The sequence below is a fragment of the Podarcis erhardii genome, assembly GCF_964252035.2.
Source record: "Podarcis erhardii genome assembly, chromosome: 13".
In the NCBI taxonomy this organism is placed as follows: domain Eukaryota; kingdom Metazoa; phylum Chordata; class Lepidosauria; order Squamata; family Lacertidae; genus Podarcis; species Podarcis erhardii.
In genome coordinates, this window is record NC_138502.1 from 18,766,421 (window position 1) to 18,785,449 (window position 19,029).

General features: G+C 46.5%; 1 protein-coding gene across 1 annotated transcript; it reads left to right on the forward strand.

Annotated features, from left to right (window-relative positions):
- The first annotated feature begins 176 nt into the window (after positions 1-176).
- On the forward strand, positions 177-17,956 carry SLC6A16 (solute carrier family 6 member 16). The gene is made up of 11 exons (XM_081837388.1): positions 177-474; positions 1,995-2,152; positions 5,358-5,484; positions 6,355-6,530; positions 7,093-7,203; positions 8,383-8,624; positions 10,058-10,247; positions 11,801-12,002; positions 13,369-13,528; positions 13,696-13,858; positions 15,771-17,956. The coding sequence occupies exons 1-11, from the start codon at positions 279-281 to the stop codon at positions 16,035-16,037; spliced, it is 1,992 nt and encodes a 663-aa protein (XP_081693514.1). The 5' UTR covers positions 177-278; the 3' UTR covers positions 16,038-17,956.
- The last annotated feature ends 1,073 nt before the right edge of the window (positions 17,957-19,029 follow it).

A 19,029-nucleotide genomic window follows, 5' to 3' on the forward strand; every position in this document is an offset into this window, starting at 1 on the left:
GTAATTGACACACACACGAATGCCCACATCTGTGAGAGAGGTTTGCTAATGTGCAAGGAGTGTATACACTTTTAGCAGTTCACTTTCCGTTTCCCTGGTCCCATGGTACACGTGAGCCTGTGCTAGTTGTAGGAGAAGAGTCTTTTGGGGGTGCGACATCTGTGTCGCACACATAAGTGTGCACAGACAAGTGTGAAGGTGTGTGATTGTGCAAGGGCCCTAGGATTTAGTCGCGTGCACAGTTTGTGTGTGTGTGTGTGTATCACATCCCTGCACCAATGGAGAAATCCAAAGCGGACCTCGAATCTGCAGCAAACGCCGAAGGCGAATTCAATCAAGATCTGCTCACTGACGAACCTGATACCCGCCCGGCCTGGGGGTCCAAAGTTCAGTATATCCTGGCCCAGGTTGGCTTTTCGGTTGGGCTTGGCAACGTTTGGCGATTCCCCTACCTCTGCCATAAAAATGGGGGAGGTGAGTGGATACGGACATTTCTTGCAAGCTTGGGGCTGGCATAGAGCAAGACTGTCCCCTTTTTCATTCATTTGTAGCAGGGTACCTGTACCGTTTGGGACGCGGGTGGCGCTGTGGGTAAAACCTCAGCGCCTAGGACTTGCTGATCACATGGTCGGCGGTTCGAATCCCCGCGGCGGGGTGTGCTCCCGTCTTTCGGTCCCAGCACCTGCCAACCTAGCAGTTCGAAAGCACCCCTGGGTGCAAGTAGATAAATAGGGACCGCTTACCAGCGGGAGGGTAAACGGCGTTCCGTGTGCTGCGCTGGCTCGACAGATGCAGCTTGTCACGCTGGCCATGTGACCCGGAAGTGTCTGCGGACAGCGCTGGCTCCCGGCCTATAGAGTGAGATGAGTGCACAACCCTAGAGTCTGGCAAGACTGGCCCATACGGGCAGGGGTACCTTTACCTTTACCTTTTACCTGTACCGTTTAACTTCTCCTTATATTAAATGCCTGTGTCACCTTTCTACCCCTTTGGGCTTTCAAGGCATTGAACATCTCAACTTAGAAACCATGCAAAACACCCCAGCACACAAACTGAAAAGCAGTTACAGCCTTGACAGTGATGCACAAGAAGAGAAGAGATAAGAAGCAGATCACTATTAAAAGGGTATGGGAGATGAAAACGGCCATGGCAGGGGCCACCACAGAGAAGGCCCTGGCATAAGTGGCAGCCTGCTTAAATTCCAAAGGTGCTGAGGCCCAAGGCATTTGGGGGCCTAAAGTGGACTTGTGTGACAATGAAGTAGCAACCTCAGCACTGCCACTGAACTGCCCCACCATGCCAGCTTCTCCTGCAATACACAAATACAACACCCGGGTCTTGGGTACTTCTTGGCCGCTGTGAGCAGCACCTGGTAAATGGGAAGGGGGATAGTCTTGTGTTGCAGGTAACAGCCAGGCTGTGCTTACAAAACAAACTTGCATAGCTTGATCCTGCTATGGAAGCGTATACAGCTGCCTTGGCCATTTTGGATGGAAGAACCCATTTCTGCAGGGAGGGGGTGGCAGAAAATGGATTTTCACAGTGCTGCCCTTGTACCAATCCCGAAAACACCTTCCTTGTGCCAGTCCCAAAAAAACACCACAGTTTTGAACGAATTTAAGCAATGGTGTTTAAAAAGAAAAACAACCCCCTCCCTCTTTATTTGAAAGAGCCAAATATTTGGTTGCATAATCATGGCATGCGCTTCAGACAGGGAGAGAACTGGAGTTCACTTATGGGTGGGGAGGAGAGAAGGAAGAGGCGGCAATCAGAGTTTACCACAGACCATATTTGTGTCTCTGTAAGGGGGGGGGAGTTGAGCTCACCCCACAACCAGTTGACCCCTAATGCTCTTTCACAGGAGCACCTGTTTCCTCCCTTAAATTATTTCTGATTCGGGGGGTAACTGGCTGGTGGAATCAGGGGAGACTGCTAGGGTCTGGGAGCGAAGTGTTGCTTGCTGTAGCTGTGTGTCTCTGTTTCATCCTGGCCAGGTGCCTTCCTGCTGCTATACCTCCTGCTTCTCTTCATCATTGGGATCCCCTTGTTTTTCTTGGAGCTGGCGGCTGGGCAGATTATCCGGCAGGGCAGCATCGGGGTCTGGAAGTACATTAGCCCCCGCCTGGTGGGCATTGGCTTCGCCAGCTGCGTGGTGAGTTGTTCCTCCGGCAGCACTTCTGAAAACCTTTTGCCTTTGAGCTCGCCCACCCCCCAATCTCACCCATCAAGCTCTTCTTATACTATATTAGGGGTGTGGAATTGGATGCAGCTGGCAGGCTGGAGCACTGCCTCTCCCTCCCCCACAAGCCAACTTTGACAGGTGAGTGGGCACCCCCACCTGTCAGTCACCTGATGTCATTATGGTGTTGGGTAAACTTCAAAGGGGCTCGTTCTCAGCACAGAACAGCTGATGGGAACAAGCCCTTTCAGAGCAGTGCTGTTGGATTCAGTCAGCTGATTAGCATCCACAGTGCGCCCGCTTTTGAAATTTGTTTGCAGGCGAATTTTTAATCCAGACTGCGCCTGCAAGCAGACTTTGAAGGCCTGCTGTCAGGCAGGGTCTTTGCAAATGCCAGTAATCAAGCTACTTGTCGGCACTTGCCAAAGGCACACAGCCTGGAAGACACAGCGACACCTTCAAACCTTGACCTGCCCCATCTTTACCTGCCCCACACTTGACTTAAATGAAGACAGGTGTAAGACAGGTGGATGTGGTTTAACAAAATGGCCTCCTGGACCAAATGGGGAGGCCTACCTAGGCCAGAGGGTCTCCCACTGCTGGTCTGTGTCATGAATGGGCAACATGTGGCCTTCCAGGTGTTGCTGGAATACAGCTCCCATCATTCCTAACTGTTGGGCCATGCTCGCTGAGGCTGATGGGAATTGGAGTCCTAACAGCATCTCAAGAGGCACCAGTTCCTCAGCCCTGATCTTGTTCCACGGCCTGCTTCCCATAGCAGCCAACTGGATACTCATAAGAGGGTGTGTGAAGGAGACAGCCCTCTGCTGCTAATGCCACCCTCCGCCAGCAACTGGAATTCAGAGGTAGACTTCCTGCAAGCATGGAGGCTCCATTGTCCCCTCATGCCAGCTGATAGCCATTGATAGACAAGTCCTCCACAAGTTTGTCTAATCCGATTTTAAAGCCTCCTAAGAGTGACCTCTGCCATATCTTGTGGCAGTGAATTCCACAAACTAATTATCCAGATGGCAGTGAGTTATGGAATTGGTGGAGCAAAGGGCTTCGCCCCTCAGCCTTCTTCTGCCTTGCCTAGATTAAACCGCCAGTGAGATAATTGCCAATTGCAGTTAACATCCCTCCCTAAATTCCTGGGGATAGACATGTTAAACATCTCCAGTATCTCGCCCCGAAGCAGCTGCATTTTAGTGCTGGGAATATGATCCTAAGGAACGAACGACACTTCTCATTAAAAATATTTTTAACTAACGTGCTTAGACCACATCTGTTTCTTTCGAAAAAATTTCTTGGAAGGGAGGGGCAATAAATTTTCCTGCCAAAAATTGTACTTGAAGGTGCTATATGCTGTAAATAGCATCTTTTGGGTACAAGGGAGTTTCAGAAGGCAAATGTAAGGTGCCCCCCCTCCAAACATATGATTAACCCAATTCAGATTAGTGGGCCCCCATGCCTGATTTTTCTTAAGGGAGGAGAGGAAACCAGTTTTGAACGCATGACAAAAAAAACTCTGTAAGCCTAGAATTACAAGACCTGAAGAAGAGGCTAATGAGTATAAAGACTGAGATTTCTACCCAAAATATAAGGACAGTAGAGCCTGGAGCACAATATTTAAAGACGTCCAACAGCTCTTTATCCCATCGAAAGACATCAGTGCAACTCCCTGTTCCCTTTTCAAACGACACCAAATTAGATGAGGAATTTGGCGCCTCTGACATTTCTATGGCAACAACACATAAAGAACTCTATGTTGTTGACAATCTGGAGATATCCAGCACCAAATCTACATCTGGACTTTGCCTAATGTTCCAAAAACTTATCAGAATGATCAGCCTTCTCTACTGTACTCCTGGCGAGACACATACCTCATTAATACTTCCACAGCCACAGATAGAACCAACAATCCTCCAATTAACCCAGGAGGGAGAGGGGGATTGACAGTTAATGAAACACCATGGGACTGCCCCCCCCCCCCCCGTTTGGGGTGCGGTTGGTTGGGTTTTATCTTCTAGGGATACTTACCCTATCAGACCTCCACCTCCTTCCCATACCATTTTGACCCATGAGTCCTGGCCCAAGGATGACTTGTTATTGAGGGGATGTTACCCATCTATTGGGGAGGCTAGTATGGGATTTCCACAATTGAAGGGCTAGGGAGGAATGGCGGTGGGGCTAGATATCTCTATCGGCGAAGGGTTTCGAGATGCAGTGATCCTCGAACCTCTTCCAATCTACGCCTCATCCCAAGGGATGAGGGTAGGAAGAGCAAGGATTACACACCTCCGTCATTGGTGCTGTGCAATGCCAGGTCCATAGGCAACAAAACCGCCACCATGCCTGACTTTTTTGTCTCGCAGGGGATTGACCTGGCTTGCGTGACGGAGACCTGGGTACGGGAAGGCGAAGTAGTCTCCCTACATGAGATAACACCCCCAGGTTTCTCTGTCCTCCATCAATCGCGGACTGTGGGTCGGGGGGGGAGGAGTAGCGTTGTTATTCTGGGAGGATTGCTATTTCAGAGCTCTGCCATCACCGGCGATCTCCGGCATTGAATGTGTTGGTCTCGTGTGGGGCACCAAGGAGAGCTTGGCTGTCTGGCTGGTGGTCCCGGGCCCTAAGGAAGTTAGATTGGCTTCGACCAGAGCCAGGGCCTTTTCAACTCTGGCTCCGGCCTGGTGGAACGCTCTGCCTCATGAGACCAGGGCCCTGCAGGATCTGATTTCTTTCCGCAGGGCCTGTAAGACAGAGTTGTTCCGCCTGGCCTTTGGCTTGGAGCCAATTTGATTCCCTCCCTCCCTCTCTTTTTTTTTTCTTTTTTTTCTTTTTTTTTCTTTTCTTCTTTTCCTTCTCCTTAATATTTTAATGTTCCATTATTTTAATGTTGTATTTTATTTTTGTTTTTAAGTTTGCAATCATTCATCTTGTTTTTATTATTGCTTGTAAGCCGCTCTGAGGCCGGCCTTGGCTGGGGAGGGCGGGGTATAAATAAAAAATTATTATTATTATTATTATTATTATTATTATTATTATTATTATTATTAAAATGTGTTTTAACATGTTCTTTGACCCTAAAGAGCTGCCCCTTCCCCTGAGGTAGCTACGTCAGTGTCCATTGGGGATGGAGTGAGAAGGACGCTGATTTCTTCCTCTTCCTCTTCAGGTTTGTTCCTTTGTTGCCCTGTATTATAATGTCATCATTGCATGGAGTCTTTTCTACCTGGCTAACTCCTTCCAGTTACCCCTGCCTTGGACTGATTGCCCAGCAGCAACCAATCAAACTGCTCCAGGTAAGGGATTAGAAGGTTTGAGGAGGGGGGAGGGCTAAAGCTGCCTTGATGTCATTGTACGGAGACAAAATGTACTCCCGATTGTCAGGAAGTGCTGATGAACTTGAGATACAGTGGTACCTTGGTTCTTGAACTTAATCCGTTCTGGGAGTCCGTTCGACTCCAGAAGCTGTTTGAAAACCAAGGCACAGCTTCCGATTGGCTGCAGGAGATTCCTGCACTCAAACGGAAGCCATGTCAGACGTTCAGCTTCCAAAAAAGTTCGCAAACCAGAACACGCCCGGGTTTGCGGCGTTCGGGAGCTGATTTGTTCTTCAACTAAGCCGTTCGAGAACCAAGGTTCCACTGTATGTATATATATATATATATATATTTGCCAAACTAATATTTTTTCAGTTCTGTCCTCAAAAAACCCCATAATCTTCAGTTAACCATACCAAAGTATGGATGGGAAAGGGAGGAGAGGGGCTTGATTATTTCGTCCCGTTACCTTATTTATAAGAATATTTATATACTGCTATTCGTTAAAAATAACAGTGATTTACAAACAATTGTGCATAAAACTACACAATAAAAACCATATAAAATGTTTAAATCAGAAATAAGCTAATTATTGTGGAAAGCTGGATTTTTAATTGCCTGCATAGGCCTGATGGAATAGGAAAGTTTCCAGCAGGCATTTAAAAACTGAAACAGAAGTTGCCTACGAAATCTCTTGATTGGCAGAATATTCCACAGCGTTGGGCTGGTGACACGAAAGTCTCAGCTCCTTGTTGTCAAATAAGCCTCACCAACGACACTCTGCCCCTAACCTTTGCACCTCTCTCTCTGTCTGTCTCTCTCGTGTGTGTGTCCTTGTCCTCATCTTAGAAACGGAGTGTGGCCACAGTTCTCCCACCGTCTACTTCTGGTACCGCGAGGCCTTGCATGTGACCAACTCCCTTGACGAGAGCGGAGGCCTTGACCCGGCTCTTACTGGCTGCCTCTTTGCTGCTTGGGCTCTTGTGTGCCTGGCAATGATCAAAGGCATCAAGTCCTCTGGCAAGGTCAGTTGTGAGGGCACTTTCCCTCTCATCAAAAGTTGACCTGGGTGGGAGGGAGTGTTTTGCTTCATCAACACCAGCAGGAGAGAACCCTCTGCTCACCAGCTGAGCAGCAGAAAGTCTGATCCTATTGGCCACAGGTTTCTACTTTGTCAGTGCATTCTCCGTTTGGGATGCACTTGCAAAGCCGCTCCTGGCTCCCTGCTGAGCACTACTGCCCCACAGCTGATATTACCAAGTGACATCAGCCAATGTACAGGTGCATTGGGTTTGGAAGAAATGGCCAACTTGGATCTTGCTGGCAGGCCAGGATTTGCTTGTGGACTGAAGTTTCCCCAGTCCTGCTCTAATTAATAGTGTTTTAAAATCATGCCTTGCCTTCAAATTGATCAGGATTCATAAACATGGTTCTAAGATTGTCCACTACTGGTCCCAATGTCAGAGTACCTGGGATGGAGAACTTGGAAATGAAATGCCAGCATTTTGTACCAATGGTTGTTTCACCACAAACAGGCTGTCAGTCCCTGGTTTTGATTTTCTCTCTTCACCCCCGTCTCCTTTGCAGGTTCTGTATTTCAGCTCTCTTTTTCCCTACGTGGTCCTCTTGTGCTTCCTCGTACGGGCACTGCTGCTAGAAGGAGCGGTTGATGGGATCAGAATCATGTTCACGCCCAATGTAAGAGCTCTGTGCAAAGGAATAACACTCTCGTACACGTGTGCCCACTTCCCCCACTGCATGCAAATTCCCTTTATTTCCCCCCCCCCCAGCGCTTAACCGCAGGGCTAGCATTATTTCACTTGTTTACTTACAAAACTTCCATACTACTGGAGAAAAGTGGTGCAGACGTGTTTAACAGTGAAATGAATCCAAACCAAACAATTAAAAACTGGCTTAAAATAATCCAGTGGAACAACGCAACAAAACTGTCGGCAAAAGAAAAGGCAATATTACTGCAAGTAATAGATTAATGAATGCATATAGAAAACGCTGGAACATAGGACACTGGTGGCGCTGTGGTCTAAACCACTGAGCCTCTTGGGCTTGCTGATCAGAAGGTCGGCAGTTTGAATCTCCACAACAGGGTGAGCTCCCGTTGCTCTGTCCCGCCTCCTGCCAACCTAGCAGTTCGAAAGCACACCAGTGCAAGTAGAGAAGTAGGTACCGCTGTGGCGGTAAACAGCGTTTCCATGCACTCTGGTTTCTGTCACAGTGTTCTGTTGTGCCAGAAGTGGTTTAGCCATGCTGGCCACATGACCTGGAAAGCTGTCTGCAGACAAACACCAGCTCCCTCGACTTGAAAGCGAGATGAGCGCCACAACCCCATAGTCGCCTTTAACTGGACTTAACTGTCATGGGGTCCTTTACTTTTTACCTTTTCACCTAATTTATACTGAATCAGACCATTGATCCATTTGGCTCAGCAAACTCCTGCCAGATAGTGACCACTTCATCAATTCATGAAGTACTAGCCTTGCATTGGCAAGTAGGTGCATATATGGGCATAGAGAGTGAAAAAAATGTGAACAGTGGAGGTAAATCACATTGAAAAGTGGAATTCCTATGTAAAAATTAATTGCTTGCAAAATAAAGAGTGGCTATTTGCCAGAGCAGCAATGGGAAATGAGGGGGAAAAGCAAAATTAAGATGACAAAGCACAGTTAAGACAAAGGTGGTAAAACCTGTTGTGTGAGAGGAGACCATTATCTTGATTTGGGCCTAAACGCATAGAATCAAACTTCCTCACAAGTTCTAATTTGCCAGTATTTACTTCCGTTGGAAAATCCCCTCTCCTTTTCTGAGGGTGAATTCATGAGGATGAATCCTGTACCCTTGTCCTCTTTGCCCAACCTCTAGCTGTCCATCTGGAGAGACATGCAGGTCTGGCGCCAGGCAGCCACCCAGGTGTTCTTTGCCCTGGGACTGGGCTTTGGGACCATCATTGCCTACTCCAGCTATAACCCGCGCCACAACAACTGCCACATTGACGGGCTGCTGGTGTCTGGGATCAACTTCTTTACTTCAGTGCTGGCCACGCTTGTGGTGTTTGCCGTGCTGGGCTTCCGTGCCAACATGATCACACAGGACTGTGTGGAGAGGTGAGTAGCTGCCTGCCTGTGTCCTGCCCCCCACCCCACCCCCCACTTTTGACATATTTAGCTCTTTGGGGTTCTGCTGCTGTAGGACAAGGCTGCAGGCAGGGACAACTTGGGCTTTATTTCTCATGTTCAGTGGTTCTGTGTTGAGGTTTTTTGAACAAAACATGAAAGCATGTATGCAAACAAGTAAGTTATGCAAGGTTGTTTATAACCACCCTGATGCCATCAGGAGATCAAGGAATCACACACACACACACACACACACACACACACACACACAGAGGAATTCCTGGAGGGGCTCTCAGATCTGCCCCTTGCTGAGTTAGGTTTGTATCCAACCATAGTCTTCCGAATTTTACCCATTCACGGCCATTTAGAGGGCTGTTTTGGAGAAATTCCATTCCATTCTTATTATTACAGTCGTACCTTGGTTTTCAAACAGCTTAGTTCTCTAATGTTTTGGCTCCCTAACACCGCAAACCTGGAAGTGACTGTTCCAGTTTGCAAACTATTTTTGGAAGCCAAACGTCCAACGGGGCTTCTGCGGCTTCCAGTTCGCTGCAGGAGCTTCCTGCAGCCAATCAGAAGCCGCGCTTTGGTTTCTGAACGTTTTGGAAGTTGAATGGACTTCCAGAATGGATTCTGTTCGACTTCCAAGGTACGACTGTATTCTTATTTAAATTTGTATACCACACTTCATCTGCAGATGTCAGGGTGGTTGACAACATAAAAATACAAGATAAAAAACACAAAATACATAATAAAAGCAAGAACAAGAACAAACCAATCATCCCCTCCCACAACTACTACTACTACTTCTTATTATTATTTACTCACTTGAAACTTATTTTGGCATCATCCAGGGATCCATTCAGTTTGAGTAAGACTCATTACATGCTCCCAAGCTTCCGTCCTTCAGAAGAGCAAAGGGAAGAGTCTCGGAAGTTGTGTGTTGATTACATTCCTGCTTGCCTTTGGTGATGGAAGGAGCAAGCTTGGAGATGGATCATAGTCCAGGGCATCAGGTGCCCTTGGGAGACGCCCTGGGATACCACATCATAGTTGAAAGGGACCACAAGAGGCATCTGAAGGCAGGCCTGTTTAGGGAAGATTTTAATGTTTGATGTATTACTGTATTTTAATATTTGTTTGGAAGCTACCCAGAGTGGCTGGGAAAGCCCTGCCAGATGGGCGGGGTATAAATAATTTTTATTATTATTATTATTATTATTATTATTATTATTATTATTATTATTTTATTATTCCAATCCCCCCACAATGCAAGAATCTTTTGCCCAACATGGGGCTCAAACCCACAACCCTTAGATTAAGAGTCTCATGCTCTACCCAGCTAGTTGGCTTTGTGTTTTCAGATTTGGAGTAATTCCTGATTAATGGCCTCGCTGCTTGCCATTCTTTTCCTTTCCCCCCAGGAATACAAAAATCCTGTCTCTTCTAGCATCAAACGGCTCCCTCCCTGCTACGCTGCCCTACCTTGGAAACTTCTCTGACCTCTCGGCTGCTGAGTACAGCGCTTGGTATCAGGGTCTTCAGAACGACACAGCAGAGTGGCTGCAGATGTGGAAGATCAGTGACTGCCGAGCAGAGGATGAGATGAACAAGGTGACCGGGGAGGAGGAAGGAAGGCAGGCTGGGCTGCTGCGAAAGGGGGGAAAGCTGTCAGAAGCAGCTGTCTTTTGGGGTTGTGTCCGAGGGGCAAGAGATGGGCTTGCATAACTTGTGCCATGTCAGTCGAAATGTAGCCTCCTGCTTAGTTTGGCAGCACGTTTGGGACTCAGTGAATTTCCCTGGAATTGAAGTGTGTACACACACACACACACACACACACACACACACACAAAATACACACACACACACACACACACACACACACACATATAATACACACACACACATATAATACACACACACACAATACACACACATATAATACACACACATGGATACACACTGTATACATAGGGTGATCAAGCAGACCACAATCCATGGCTGGTGAGCTATGTTTGTGTGAATGAGACATGTATGAGCTGTGCCTGAACTATCATAGTTGTTTTTAAAAGTGTTTAAAAGGGACTCTGTTTTGAGAAGCCAGATCTGCATCATCATCATCATCATCATTATTATTATTATTATTATTATTATTATTAAATAGTCATCATCGTTGTCGTAGTATATTTATATCCCGCCCATCTGGCTGGGTTTCCCCAGCCACTCTGGGTGGCTCCCAACAGAATATTATTATTATTATAATATATTATAATAATTATGTTATATAGTAATAAAGCAACGAAGCATTAAACATTAAAAACTTCCCTAAACAGGGCTGCCTTCAGATGTCTTCTAAAAGTCAGATAGTTGTTTATTTCATTGACATGGGAGGGCGTTCCACAGGGCGGGAGCCACTACCGAGAAGGCCCTCTGCTTGGTTCCCTGTAACCTCACTTCACAGGGAGGGAACCGCCAGAAGGCCCTCAGAGCTGGACCTCAGTGTCCGGGCAGAATAATGGGGGTGGAGATGCTTCTTCAGGTATACTGGGTTGATTGGCGCAAGGGCCAATCTCAAAGCAGCTTCTCAAAGCAGAGCACTGTACAGCGTTGGCTGGCCCTTGTGTCAATCACAAAGCCTCCTGGAGTCAATTTTAAGGCAAAGGGGGAAAGCCTTCAAAACAAAACCAAGGAGTGAGCACTTAAATAGATGAAGCCCCATAAACCTAGTGTGGAAACTTTTGGCCTTCTAGATGTTGCTGGACTACAATTCCCATCATCGGTTATGTTGGCTTGGGCTGATGGGAGCTGGAGTCCAACAACACCTGGAGGGTCACATGTTTCTCACCCTTAGTCTATGCCAGGGTTTCCCAAACTTGGGCCTCCAGCTGTTCTACAACTCCCATCATCCCTATCTATCCGGACCAGTGGTCAGGGATGATGGGAACTGTAGTCCAAAAGCTGCTGGAGACCCAGGTTGGAGAAACCATGGCCTATGCCATGAACAGGGCCATAGTCCCTGTTGCTATTCAATTAAGAGTGCCACAAACTGCTACTTCCTGTGTGGCAGATTGCCCAGGCGTTGAGTATTTATTTCCGATAGGTGTAAGCTTGTCACCTGCCCTTTTCAGTGGATGATTCCCAGATTTTTCTTCTTTTCAAACTCCCAGGATGTGGAAGGCACAGGACTGGCTTTCATCACCTTCACGGAGGCCATGACCCTCTTTCCAACCTCCCCATTCTGGTCGGTGCTGTTCTTTTTCATGCTGCTGAACTTGGGGCTGAGCACTATGCTGGGGAACATGCAAGGGATCATCACTCCATTGCTGGACAACTTCCACAGCCTCCAGCGCCGGCGGACCCTCTTCACAGGTAGGGCAGAACCCATAACCAAGAGACGGAACAACATCCATCAGGGGGCAAAAGAGTGAGGTGGATAGGTTTTATTTTGCAAAACAACAAGATTCTGTAGCATTGTACAGAGGAAAACAAACATCAAATAAGGTACAACAACAAAGGCACAATAAAAAGACTTCAAATACTGTAAGTAATTGCAGTCTCTCTTTAGCTAGAAAAGGCTCCCACTTACAAAGGTCAGTAATAAGGCAGTCCCTGCCCTCAGGATTGCTGTCTAAAAGGCACAGTGCTCAAAGAAAGGGGACTGGCAGGCAGGAGGAAAAATACAAACTCAAACACTAGTTTTCAGTTTACGAAGTTCTTGTAATCTTTCCCTGTGTCTCCTGTCAAGACCAGGGTGTTGCGTTCTGAAGGCAAAGGAAGGACTGGACCCTGATTAATACAATAGACACGAGGCTTGACCAGCAAGACCTGGGAGAAAGTGTGCATGCCACTCCCTGGCCCAGGCTGTTTTTATTAACCAAAGAACTTTAACACAGCATTTGTAAGAACCAATCAGATTTCCTCCGGGCATTTCAAAAAATCCTCATGTGGGGACAAAGTCAGATCAGAGGAAGCCTCTTAACTACAAAGAACTATTTCCTATTTGAGCATGCATACATGTTCAGGCTAAATAAAACAGGAACCAAGGAGGAATGTGTTATGTTCTGAAGTTCTCACCCTGGGCCAGCAGGGGGATACTGTAGATAGTTATGCAAATAAGGGATTGAAAGTGACATTCAGTGATTGGATAGTTTTAGAAAATTGTTACAGTTACATTGTACTGGAGCTCTATATAAGCAGGCTGACTGAACCCTTCAGTTCACTTCTGTCCTGGCCTGTGAATAAACAAGAGCTGTTTGAAGAATCCCTGTGTCGTCTGATATGTTCACCCACAACTTAACAGAATGCATTTAGCAAACCCCGGAGGTCATAAACAGGCAGTAAACAGGAAAGACAGGCATTTTATCACCTCCACGTGAACTCCGTTTCCTGGCCCTAAAATCTACCTAAAGATTAACAAAAGCTACATCAAAGCTACCTCCTTATTTTTATGTACCCAGGATGCCTGGTGAAGCAACTGGTCTGTGTAGAATGCTTTATACGTGACTGTCAGGCATAGAGAAAATGCAGCAGAGATGCAGAGGCTTGTGGGATTGATGAGAAGTCATGTCAATGACTCAAAGCCAGTCAATGCAATTCTTTCACTTCTGACACAATGGCTTGCTTCATTTTTCATAATTCCTCATAGCACTCCTACCTGACCACTACACCAGGGCCCCTGCTGTCCAGCAGGTGTCCAGCCAAGCCAACCTGCTCTCCTTTTTCTCTCTTCCCACAGTGCTATGTTGTATTATTGGATTCCTGCTGGGCCTGGTTTTCGTGCAACGGTCTGGCAGCTATTTTGTGTCCATGTTTGACGACTACTCGGCTACCCTGCCCCTGCTTATTGTTGTGGCTTTTGAAGCTTTTGCTGTGGCCTGGATCTACGGAGCAGACAGGTAATTCTCTACCCTGCTTTCTCAAGAGAGGGGTGGGCAGGTGGGAGAGAATGTCTACCTTGTGGCTTTGGGCAGAGCCTGTTTTTCTTCTTCCCCTGTGTTTCCGGGGTATCTTAACATCTGAGGTGCCTCGTCTGCCATCTTGATCCTTTTCCCTTCGTCCGCAGGTTCTTAAGCGACATAGAAGACATGCTGGGCTGGCGGCCTTGGAGGATCTACAGCTACATGTGGCGCTTTGTCAGCCTGGGAGCGATGCTGTGCCTGCTGCTAGCAAGTCTGGTGCACATGGCTATGAAGTGGCCCACCTACCAGGCCTGGAACAGAGAAAAGGTAAGAGGCGCACTCCACCCAGTCGTGCCCCTTCATGTTTCCAACCAATAGCAGCTGCCCCTGCCGCTTTTCATTTTAAAAAATTAAGCATAGTCTGGGGACCGCTCCACTGTATAAAGAACCAGGAGTCCTGTGGGACCCTAAAGCCTACATCACTGTGAGCTTTTGTGCATGCAGGAAGGGGATAAAAGTGGCAATGTGGGTGAAGCACAAGAGGGAACTGAGTGGCAGAGCCCTGCTCCCCAACTTCCACCAACAGGTTATCAAGCTGTACCCTCTGTACCCAGATGTGGCAATGACTTTACTTGCACATAGTCCCCATGGGTGCTTCTGCTGCATATCCTAAGCAACAGGTGTTTTGATTTGGATCTGAAAGTCACGGGCTGAAAACTGCCGTAGATTCACTAGGTGACCTTCCCCAATCCACTGCCTCTTTTCCACTCTCTGTAACAAAACAGTAATAGTGATATATTTCTTGGTTGCTAAAGAGTCAATATTTAGAGCTTTTAAAGCTTTAATCCAGGGTTTCTCAAACTTGGGCTACCTGTTGTTGGACTACAACTCCAATCATCCCTAGCTAGCAGGACCAGGAGTCAGGGATGATGGGAATTGTAGTCCAAAAACAGCTGGAAACTTATGTTTGGGAAACCCTGCTTTAATCCACAAATGCAGTATTTTTCAGTGGCATTCTGGGGAGGGAGCCCTCTGGCTCTTTGAACGCGTGTTGAGTTGCTCAGTAATAGGAGACAAGCTTCCCAAAGAGATGGATTACACTTGATTACAGTGGTACCTTGGGTTAAGAACTTAATTCGTTCTGGAGGTCAGTTCTTAACCTGAAACTGTTCTTAACCTGAGGTACCACTTTAGCTAATGGGGCCTGCCGCGCCGCCGCAATGCGATTTCTGTTCTCATCCTGAAGCAAAGTTCTTAACCCGAGGTACTATTTCTGGGTTAGCGGAGTGTGTAACCTGAAGCGTCTGTAATCCGAGGTACCACTGTACCAGGTCTTCCATTACCAGGACTATCTTTCCTTACCATTTGGATCTGGAGGAGTGTTTTGGTTTTGCTCTGGGTTAATTTAGGGAAACCAACCATGAGACCCAACTGGCCTAAGAATGTAAGAAGAGAGCTCTGCTGGATCATGCCAGTGGCCCATCTAGTCCACCATCCTGTTCTCACAGTGGCCAACCAGGTACCTATAGGAAGCCTGCAAGCAGGATGCACAACACTCCCCGCCCCCCTTGTGATTCTGAAACTAATATTCAGAGACATACTGCCTTCTTCAGTGGAGGTAGATCATAGTTTTCATGGCTTGTAGCCACTGACCGCCTTACCCTCAGTGAATTTGTCTAATCCTCTTTTAAAGCCATCACTACATTTTGTGGGAGCAGATTCTAAAGTTTAACTATGCACAGTGTGAAGAAATATTTCTTCTCTCTGTCCTTAATCCTGATACATTCATCTTCCTTGGATGGCCTTAAGGGAGGGAGAACAATCTTTCCCTACCCACTTTCTTCATCTCATGCATGCACTTATATACCTCCATCCTGCCACACCCCTTTTCTTGCCTTTTCTCTAAATGTTACAGAAATTTTGTAACCTTTCCTCATAGGGCAGTTGCTCCAATCCCTAGATCATTTTTGGTTGTCCCTTCCTGAACCTTTTCTCAGCTCAAAAAGAGAACTGTTTGAATACCACAGGCCATATTGCTGATAATGTCAATTCTCTAAGCAAGACGAAGGCTGATGGGGACATTTTCTGGCTGTACAGCCATTGAAGGCCTAGTGCATCTTGGACTGAGAGAAGCCTGATTCAGAGTCCAGATGGGCCCACTAAATTTCCATTCCACCTGGTTGATAGTAAATTTCAGTTTTGAAAACCAGTAATAATTCTTGGTTGTCTCCCTTTCCAGGCAGAGGAGCAGATGCTGGAATATCCTCCCTGGGCCCTGGGCCTCCTTGTAGGCCTCATTGTTCTGGCTGCTCTCCCCATCCCAGTGATGTTTCTCCGGCAGCTTTTGAAGGATTGGTTTGCCCAGCGTGGCAGCCGGTCTGGCATGGTGATGGCGCCTGTACCCACAGAGGATGATGACGAGGTGGCAGAAAGAGAGAGCCCCGCTGATACTGAACACCAAGGCAACGGGTACTTGCTTGTCCAGGCAGAAGATGGGCAAGACTAATGGGAGGCACTTCCAGCTGGAATGTACCACCTGGAGGACATCTGACCCGCTCCGGCTCCTCGATCCTCCTGATCATTGGCTATATTTTCCGGCCTCTGCTAGTGGCGACCATGTTTGTTTAGACACCCACCCACACCCCCAGTGTGTTATTTATGGCTTACAAGGCTGGTTCAGCTTTGGGGGTGGGGGGGAAGGGATGTGAGCATGAAGACTTTAATGCAGCTGACCCAAATGCCTCTATCACATCTGCTGCAACCAAGGAGATGAAAAAGACAAATGAAAGAGGACCTCAGAAGTGATGTGGGGGCAATCCAAGAAAAGCTGCTGGATTATTAATTGTTTTTAAAGAACACCTTGTGGCTTTCACTGTTGCCACTGAGTCCTGTTTCCCTTCGCTAGAATCACGATGCCTTGTTGCGGTGCCTCCACTAAAATGATGGCGCAGGAATATTTGAGAGCTGAAGTTAATTTGATTTTGGAGGGCCACACATGTTCCAGAGGCAGAAAGTGAGAACTTTTGGGATTCCAGTAGTAAAGGAAAGCTTGAGATCTGATGAGGCATTGACTCACTGTTACAGGACCCACCCGCTCTCCTTCACATTCATCCCATGTCTGTCTCCCTCCCTCCCATTGTTTTACCCACTGTCTACTGTAAGCCTCTTGAGGGCAAGGACCTATTTTTTCCGCTGATGAATCTTTGGGTGCCATATTGCTCATTCTCATCCATAGATGGTTCAAGCTCAGCAGCTACTGGCATGAAAACGCCCTTCTCCCAGAGCCAGTTTCTGTCAAGAGCCCTGCAGTACTGTTAGGATCAGGACTGGGTTTGCCGACTGATGCTGGAGGAGGAAGCAACAGTGGGCGGGGGCTGAATAGTGGGAACCAGAGTTGGTGGTGAAGGGATCACTCCTTTCCACTGCAACTTCAGTCACTTGGGAAGAGAGAGCAAGGGAACTTTCCTGCGGAACTGTGAGCTTGGAGCAGCCAAAGCTGAAGGTTAAGCCAGAGGCAGTAACAACTGAACAGGAGCCCTAACAGGAAGGTGCAGTTTTGTCGCTTAGAACCAGGCAGCACATTCACTGATAGGAACAGACCAACCCACCCTGAAAGAGTGAACATTTGCAATCCCGACCTCAAAGAGTGAGCTAAGTGTTATGAGTGAGTGCACCATACTGGGTCTTTAAAAACATGGCAGGTGGAGCATGGAAACTTGTTGGGACATCTTGGTTGCTTCTGTCCGGTTCTAAACTTCTCATCCTGCTCATGAACCCTGAGCTCTGCATCTGCAGCTGAGCCTGTACAGTTATTGGCCTAAGTAAATATCTCTTTCTTAGTTGCAAGAAAGAGCATCTGCTTGTTGCATGTTTTTGGACATGAGCCAGCAAAATTCCTCAATGGAAGTCAGTATTTTCCACAACCCGACTAAGGGTGATGTTGAGAAAGAATTTGGTTGAGCATTTAGACTGGTATGAGATACAGGACTAAAGAAAAACTCCACGTGATCTAGGTTGTCTTAAAGTTACACTGTTGTAAATGCAGGGGGGGGGGTAACATTTTATGGTCGGTTCTAAGTGCAAGAATAGACTGTGTCAAGTAATTTTTCAACACTCAGTTGGATTTTGTAACTCAAGGCTAAAAGGTAGCAGTCAGTAGACTGTTTTTAAACTATTCTCCATGAGGATGGTTCATGTAAATGGTTCAGTCAATGAACTTTATAATGCAGTTATTTTGTTTCTGGGACTTCTCTGTTCAAGCAAGGCAAGGAACCAATTGGTGGGAGTGGTTGGGTTTGAGTTTCTTACAAGACGAGGGGAGCACAGCTTGCTGTAGCTCATATGTGAGTCATACACAGGAGAACAACTTTTTCAAAGAATGTTTGTTTTTGGTTTTTTTCAATAAAAGCTATTTAGTAGAAACAAGTATTTCAGTCCTACGATCTCAACTCCAGAGGTGGGGGAATCAACTTTTAAGTAAAGTTGCTCCATTTGTTTCTCAACTGTTTCCTAAATGTTAAAACCACAAAGAGTTTTGTTATTATAGCACAATTTTTTGACTACAGTTCACTACATCAGGTGCATGGTTATTCTAGTTACAGAAATACAGTATATTTTCATATGGTGGGAGAAATAATGTACAGATTGTAATAATTACATTAATAATGGTAACCTTTCACACACAAAATTATTGATAATAGGCATCCTGGCATTGGTGAGCAAATAAGCACATGTAGATCATAGAATTGTAGAGTTGGATCATGTAGTATAAGAGGGAAAAACACGTTTGTTCCAACTGTAGCCCAGCAGTTTCAAGTTGCAGTCTCATTTTTAAGTTCCTTTGTTCAAGGATGGTGGCATTAAGCTCAGTTAAAGAGTGTCCTGTGTGGTTTCAAATATCCCTCTAATGCTTTCTGGATAATGCTGTTCCTGGTGTCCTTTTATTATTTCACTAAGAGACTTTCCTATTAATTTACAGAGAGAGAGACTTCGCTGTTTGTCCTTTGTAGACCGCAGAAGGGTATTGGTGGCAGATGATGGCATAGATCACTTTGGAAGATGAGCAGATGCATCAGCTGCTAATGTTTCAGATGATGCCATTAGATTCCAACTGACCAATACAGTCACCAATACAACCCCTTTTTTAAAATCATAGCCTGTTGTTCTGTAAAAGGCCAGTGCTTATAGCTACACTCTCACAGCCATAACCATTGCTTTTTTCCTGGAGGGACGCAGGGGTAACATACCCCTAATCATTTTGTGAATCTAAGTTTGGCCTCATTGAGGGGCAGTATTTCAATATGAGTAGGAAAATGAGAGTACCCCTAACCATTTTTAAAGAAAAACCCACTGGCCATAACTTTAAATGATAAATACTGGTTTATCATTGCATTGCAACTATTTTTATTTTGCACTATAAAACTACAGTGTTTGCCCCCAGGCACCAAGACACCCAAGTTCTGCCCTGTCCAAAAGGCCTCACTCACAGGTAAAGCGGC